The sequence below is a fragment of the Silene latifolia genome, chromosome 3 (genome assembly GCF_048544455.1).
Source record: "Silene latifolia isolate original U9 population chromosome 3, ASM4854445v1, whole genome shotgun sequence".
Taxonomy (NCBI): domain Eukaryota; kingdom Viridiplantae; phylum Streptophyta; class Magnoliopsida; order Caryophyllales; family Caryophyllaceae; genus Silene; species Silene latifolia.
This window is the reverse complement of record NC_133528.1, coordinates 54,768,251-54,775,886: the sequence shown is the minus strand read 5'-3', so window position 1 is coordinate 54,775,886 and position 7,636 is coordinate 54,768,251. Positions and strand designations below refer to the sequence as shown.

At 40.6% G+C, this 7,636-nt stretch overlaps 2 protein-coding genes and 1 non-coding gene across 3 annotated transcripts; 2 read left to right on the top strand and 1 right to left on the bottom strand.

The window, feature by feature from the left end:
• Positions 1-229: 229 nt before the first annotated feature.
• On the top strand, positions 230-1,381 carry LOC141649089 (uncharacterized). The gene has a single exon (XM_074457789.1). It carries the CDS (start codon positions 230-232, stop codon positions 1,379-1,381), a length of 1,152 nt encoding a protein of 383 aa, XP_074313890.1.
• A 1,458-nt stretch (positions 1,382-2,839) lies between these two features.
• LOC141649088 (uncharacterized) lies at positions 2,840-3,373 on the top strand. The gene has a single exon (XM_074457788.1). It carries the CDS (start codon positions 2,840-2,842, stop codon positions 3,371-3,373), a length of 534 nt encoding a protein of 177 aa, XP_074313889.1.
• Positions 3,374-7,290: 3,917 nt separating this feature from the next.
• LOC141650516 (small nucleolar RNA R71) lies at positions 7,291-7,397 on the bottom strand. Its single transcript, XR_012546543.1, has one exon. It is a non-coding gene; the product is annotated as a small nucleolar RNA R71 (small nucleolar RNA).
• Positions 7,398-7,636: the final 239 nt, after the last annotated feature.

Sequence of the window (7,636 nt, the reverse complement as noted above, 5' to 3'; positions counted from 1 at the left end):
TGCCGACTTAGTCAACGCATTTAACCAACAGTTCGGAAGCAACCAGAGGACTCCAAAGCAACTTAGCGATCTTTATAGGATCGTACAAAAAATTGAGGAGTCGATCAAATATTATGTTACGAGATTCAACACAGAAAAGGTGGCCATACGAGGCTGCGACACGTCAACAACAATTAACGCCTCGAGATAAGGCTTGGACAAGGATTCAAATCTATATAAGGAATTAACGATGCATCTGTGTGAGAGATTCGAGGAAGTTCAGCAGCGCGCAACAGCAGCACTAAGGCTGAAGGAAGATATACTGTCCAGGAAAGGAATAATAACCTTTGATAGAACAAGCAGGAAGATTCTCACAGAGAAAAAGGAAGAGAAAACTAAACCGTACAGCAGACCCAACATCAGAAAAGTGGTAGAAAAATCGCAGCAAGGGAAAGATTCGAAATATCCACCCAGGTTAGCCGATTATGGGTTTAATACGGGTATTAAAGGCCTATTAAAAGCGTTGAGAGAATTGGGCGATCAGGTGAGGTGGCCTAAACCACCAATGGAGGATAGGCCCAATGACGATCGGGACCGTAGTAAGAGGTGTGAGTATCACCAGGACGTAGGACACCGAACAGAGGATTGTTTCAGGCTTCGGAAAGAGGTAAGATTCCAAGTATGGAAGGGGAGTTTGGACCACCTATTATCACGTGGGGGCAAACAGGACAAGAGGAAGACAGCGAACCAGGTGCTCCCTTTTGATCCACCTATTTGCACCAAGATCATCAACGTGATAACAGGTGGATCCGAGTTGTCAGGATTAACTTACTCTACAACCAAGAGACGAGTTACTGAAGGCAAAGGGGACCACCCGAAAACATCATGCAGGGTAAGCCAGGGTGACTTGCCTACAGTCACATTCGACAAAACTGACGCGGGAAATGAAGCAGAGCAGCACCACGACGCCCTCACCATAGCACTATCTATTGGGAACTGCACCGTGAAAAAGGTATTGGTGGACACTAGAAGCTCCGTAAACCTCATCATGTTTGAAACCCTCAAAATAATGGGCTCCAATAAAGAAAATTTGGTAAGAAAATCAGTGGCACTGGTGGGATTTAGCGGGGAGACAACGCATTCATTAGGCGAGATAACTATCCCAACTTATGTAGAGGGAGTCAACAAGTTAGTGAGGTACCTAGTCGTTGAGGGCCCAACCACTTATAACGTCATCCTAGGAAGACCGTGGCTACATCAAATGAAGGCTATCCCCCCAACGTATCATCGATGTCTCAAGTTCCCAACCCCATGGGGTGTAGTCAAAGTGAAAGAAGATTGCAAGGAATCTAGAAGCTGTTACAAGCAGACCCTTAAAGCCACAACCAAGCTTCCTTCATAGCAATTACAGAACCAGTGCACCTTGGAGGAATACAAAGAGCCACCCTTAGAGGAACTAGATGAGGTCTACTTGGACGAGGCGCACCCAAATAGAGCAGTACTAATCGGAGAAAGCTATACTGGAAAACTCTGGGACCAGTTAAACCAGTTTCTTAAAGATAATATGGACAGTTTTACTTGGTCCCACAGTGATATGGTCGGCATAGATCCATCCGTCATCTCATATAAGTTAAGTGTGAACCCAGGCTGCACCCCAGTACAGTAGAAGCGAAGGAAATTTGTGATAGAGCGGAATGAGGTTATTAATAAGTAAGTGAACAGCCTCCTGGTAGCAGGAAAGATTAGGGAGGTCAGCTATCCTGACTGGCTCTATAACGTGGTAGTAGTACATAAGATGAATGGAAAGTGGAGGGTCTGTGTGGATTTTACGGACCTAAATAAAGCCTGCCCTAAGGATCCTTTTCCACTACTGCATATCGATGCAATGGTGGATGGCACGGCTGGTCATGAAATGCTCACTTTCCTAGACGCCTGGAGTGGTTATAACCAGATCAAGATGCACCCGAAAGATCAGGAGAACACGACATTCATGTCAGAACGAGGCATATACTATTAAAATGTAATGCGCTTTCGTCTAAAAAACGCTGGTTCCACCTACCAACGACTAGTAAACAAGATGTTCAAGCAGTAGATAGAGAGAACCATGGAGGTATATATAGATGATATGGTAGTCAAATCAAAGGAAGCTGGTATGCACATGGAACATTTGTCAGGTACCTTCAAAACGTTAAGGGAATACAAGATCAAACTTAATCCGTCCAAGTGCTCGTTTGGGGTGTCCTCCGGAAAATTCCTAGGGTACATAATAACGCGGAGAGGAATTGAAGCCAATGTGGAGCAGATCAAGGCAGTCCTTCAGTTAGAGTCACCATAGAGGCCAAAGGACATACATCGGTTTGCAGGAAAGGTGGAAGCATTAAGCAGATTCGTCTCACGAGCTTCAGATAGATGTAAGTTGTTCTATGATATACTGAGAAAGAGCCAAAAGTTTGAATGGATAAAAGAGCATGAGAAAGCATTCAAAGAACTCATGTGCTACCTAAGCATGCCACCACTGCTGGCCAAGCCAAAGTAGAGGGGGCCACAGTTTCTGTATCTGTCGGTTACAAAAGCGGCAGTAAGTGCTGTTTTGGTCAAAGAGCAAGAGGGGATGCAGCATCCAGTATATTATATCAGTAATTCTCTACTTCCTGCAGAGACCAGGTACACGTTCTTTGCAAAATTAGTGTTAGCTCTGGTCACTGGTTCGTATAAACTACGTCCGTATTTCGAATCTCACACTATTCACGTGGTAACTAATTACCCTTTAAAAACGATCATGAGAAAGCCTAAATTGTCTGAAAGAATGACCAAGTAGTCAGTACATCTGAGTGGCTATGATTTACAATTCGAGCCTAGGATGGCAATCAAGTCCCAGGCATTGGCAGGTTTTGTGTCGGATTTCTGTCCCCGCTACCCAAGTGGAGGCATAAAAGGGGATGTTGACATTACGAGGGGGACCAGGAAAGTGGAACTTGGACCTTTATACATAGATGGCATCTCAAATGCTCGGGGAGCTGGTGTAGGTATGGTCCTCCGGTCCCCAAAGGGAGATATGATGGTACAAGCAGTCAGGTGCGAATTCAAAGCCCTTAATAATGAGGCGGAATACGAGGCACTTATACTCGGGATGCAAATGGCGCAAGGGCTTAAAGTAAGGAAACTGAGAGTATACAGTGACTCATTTCTTGTGGTTAACCATGTGAACAATGAATACGTGGCGCGTGATTCGAAAATGATAGCCTACCTAAATGTAGCCACAGAACAAAAACTGAAATTCCGGTCTTTCAAGATTACTCAGGTCCCAAGGGATCAGAACGTGGAAGCAGACGCCCTGGCCACATTAGGAGCCACCTTTAAGCCGATAGAACTATCTAGTATACCCATGTACTAACTCCAGCTACACAGAAAGAGCTGGAGCAGAATCAACGAGAGGGAACAGCTCACGTGCAACACGCGAACGAAGCTCGAATCCTTGTATCAAGTGAAAACCAAAAGATGGATCCAGATTGAAGGAAACCATATGTGGATTAGTTGAAAGATGGGAAACTCCAAGAGGATAATAAAGAAGCACATAGTTTTAGGATCAAGGCTTCCAGATTTGTGTTAATATTGTATAAAACTATACATCTCAACTTAATTGATATGGCATGACTTATCATGCTTAGCCTATGAAGAGGCCTTGGTTAGCAAGTTTTAGCAACACTTTGTACTTTCCCTAACCTTACTATATACTAATTCCCTAAGTTATGTATAATCTTTATTATAAAACTTTTGAGTACTTGTCTAGATCCAATCTGGAAAAGGCTCTCTTGCCTTAGAATAACTCCCACTGTTCTCACAGTGAGTAGGGATAGGAGCATCGGTTATTGGAACGAACTACCATAGTTTCTCCAATTTCATTCAACCGAATCCTAATATCATCCCCTCCTTCTTGCATATCTCATCATTGCAAGTGTACTCAATTTCTGTTGTATATATCTCATTGTTCAACTGCCTAGAACGTTTCTAGCAGATGTCCTCCTATAATAATATAGCCAAGATGGTTCTCTGACCATTCTTGTGTGTTTAGAATATGGTTTTTGTGTAACTCCTTGCACACAAATCCATTAATTATTTCTACACACTTATCCTTTCTAATGTATTACTATAGATTCGGATACTAAAGATGTCTTACACCTCTTCTTAGTCTCCCAATCACTTCTTCACGGAAGAGAGTATTAGCCCATTATTTTCAAGGAATAATATGTTATCAACATATGAGACATGAAAGACAAATTATTAGTGCTTCTTGAGTACTAATGAATAGACTGTATGGCTATATAGTGACTTTTACATAAATTCGATTTATAACCTTTCGTCATACTCTAACTATACGAATTATAAGAATGACTATACATCTTAGCTTAATGAATTAATCCCACAACGGAAGCAAGTGGATTCAATTTCTACATGTTCAATACCTTTGAACATGTCTAAACTCTTATTAATATAAGAATATTTATTTAACACTAATATCCTCTTAGAAGTATCTTTATAGGTCTCGATACCTTAAAGATGTATTATTTCTCTCCTAAGTCTTTCATCATTCACAATGATCAATATGTCCCTTACATATAAGACTATTAACACCACATTACTCCCACTAAACTCCATGTATAAACAGAATTACTCGACAATTCGAGACATGTTTATAACATGATCAAAACATACAATTCAACTCCTTAACTTATACTTAAAATTTCTTCTTAAGTTTGTATCCTACCTTAGGATAGTTGCAAGTTACAAAACTCATGCAAGATGATTTTTAAAATCCAACTATATCAAATCACATCCGAATACTGATGTGACCATAATTGGCGCATATTTAGCCCCCGAATTACCATTGTTTCCATGCTTTTTAGTGCCTATTTGGGTCATTTCTTATCTGTAGTTCTTTGTTTTGCATATTCTTTGAGATTTTGATCCCTTGGTAGGAAAGGAGTAAGAATCTTGCATTTTCATGGCAAAACGAGGCTAAATTCATCGTATTCAATGACCAAGCATCAAGGAGAGACAAGACTAGAAGGCCTTTGTACATAGCATAGTAGAAGAGCATTGTTGAGAAAGGATCCTTGAGTCCCCAAGGAAATCCCCAAGGAATTCATGAAGAAAAGGGAAGAAAAGAAGAAGAATTGACGCTGCCAGACAATCCGAACGGATTGAACACAATCCGCCCGTCCGTCCAGCCCAATCCGAGCGTCCCTCAAAGGAATCCGCTCGGATTCCCCTCGCCAATCCGAGCGTCTTGCCCAAGGATCCGCTCGGATTCCTCAGCCAGCCAGATCCGGCCGTCCCGACTCCCATCCGCACGGATTTCAAGATGCAAAGACGTTTTCATTCTTCAAGCTACGATTAGAGAAGCCCTTCTCTCGAGAAAATACCGAGTCTCCTTGCTCAACTTAAAAAGTGTAATTACTAGTTTAGCCCTTAGTTAACCCTAATGCATCCTCCCTAATTTTCACTATAAATACCCCATTAGGCTAATTAGAGGAGCATGTTCTTCTTATCAATAATTAGTGTAGTTAATATCAATCAAATCTCTCTTCAATATTGTAATCAAGTATTAATCAAGTTTTAATCCAAGTTTTAGTTCTTTAATCTCTCTCTTGTTCTTCCTTTACTTTGGGTAATTGAAGATTATTTGGGTTATTATTGGGAGATTGACAACCTCTCAATCTAGGATTCAAGTACTTCTATTATTCTTGCTTTATTATTGGAATTATTAGTAGGTATAATCTCTTAATCCCTTTTTAATTATTGTTAATTACTTTCATTCATTCATCATGTTTCATTATGTTAGTATGATTGACAACCTTTCTAGCATGATCAATATGATAATGAGTGAGTAGTCTCTTAGCTAGGGTTTAATGGGTGATTAGGGGAAACCAACATGGGGAATGATTCATGCTTAAATCAATATGCTTTCATATCTTATTTGCTTGCTTGTTTTGATCTTAATACATGCACATGTTATATTTGATGAAATGCTAAGCCTATGAATCCTTGCATTTACTATCATCTTCTATCCTTTCAACTTGACTTGTAAGACATAACCCAACTCGAGTCTTGTTAGACCATGCATGTGTTGAGTAGGAAAGATTAAGTCGACTTGTAGGTGTTGTACAATCGAATCGATTCGCTCGGACCCAAACTTTTCTAGGATTGTAAGATATAACCCAACTCAATCCATCACAACAATAATTGCTTGCTTATAATTTGAGAACATGTTTGTATGATCATATCCCATGATTCCCCTATGAACCCATGACACCCTAGTGCTTTTAATCAATTGTTTACACCCCTTATTTTATTCATCTTGCTAGTTTATTTTCATTGTTATTTTAGTTTAGTAACCTTCTACATCAACCCAATTTGTGACACCCCTTAGACACTACTAGTTACAATAGAATTCTCATTTCAATACCCGTCCCTTGGGATCCGACCTTTACTTACCTCTTTACTAATTGTAGAGTTGTTTGTGAAGTATAAATTGTGTTTTGTATCGACCATTGACCAACGACCACATATGCTTAATTGTGAACACGAAATGGCCTCGATCAAAAATGGCGCCGTTGTCGGGGACGGTGTTTAATTGATTTAAGATTTCTTTTATTGTTTTTAGTTGTGTCTTTTTCACCTTGGGGAAGTAAAACTCCTCAAGGTTCGTTCTAATTGTTTTTGAGTTGTTTGATATTTTGCATGTCTAGAAGGTTACAAAGAGATTTGTTACCTTTTGACCGTGAAATCGAAAGAACCTTGACGAATAATAGGAGACTTGTTAGGAGGAATTTGGGAGGTGTTGGTGAAGTTGTTCAACCCACTAGTGAGTTTGTCAATCCTTTCGCAATAGAAGGAGAAGAAAACCCATTAAACAATACCACACAAAATCCACCTACAATGCCTAAATTCTCGTCACACTCTATACCCACCGAGGAGGATTTACCAAATGGTACTCCTACACCACAACATCTTACCGGAAACTTTATTGCCAAGTCCGCCTTCATCCAACTAGTTGAGAGGAGCCAATTCGGGGGAATGCCTAGTGAGGACCCTCATTCTCATATGGAAACCTTTTGCGATTATTGTGAAGCTATCTCTCAAACGGGCGTGACTCAAGACCAAATAAGATGGGTCTTATTTCCTTTTTCGTTAATCGGCACCGCAAAGCAATGGTTGAAGGGCCTTGATAAGGCCACCCTTGGAATAGATTCTTGGAAGAAGTTGGCTCTAGCTTTCTACAAAAAATTCTACCCACCGGAAAAGACTAACATGCTAAGAGCTCAAATTACAGGTTTTAAGCAAAGGGATGAAGAATCTTTGTATGAAGCTTGGGAGCGGTTCAAAGGTATTTGTCGCTCATGTCCTCACCATGGACTTAGCGAATGGTTTTTAGTGCAACAATTTTGGAATGGTTTATATGAAGATTCAAGGAACATTCTCAATATGGGATCAAATGGAATGTTCACCGAAGTTGATGACAATCAAACATGGAACAAGATTGAGGAAATGGCGGTCCATAATTCCCAATATAGTAGGCCTCGCAAGGCTACTAGAGGAGGAAAGTATGAAGTGGACTCCGTTACTCAATTGGGTGCTCAACTTAGTGCTCACATTG

Coding starts and splice junctions, on each gene's coding strand:
- LOC141649089 (XM_074457789.1), top strand. CDS start 230: ATGCATCTGTGTGAGAGATTCGAGGAAGTTCAGCAGCGCGCAACAGCA.
- LOC141649088 (XM_074457788.1), top strand. CDS start 2,840: ATGGCAATCAAGTCCCAGGCATTGGCAGGTTTTGTGTCGGATTTCTGT.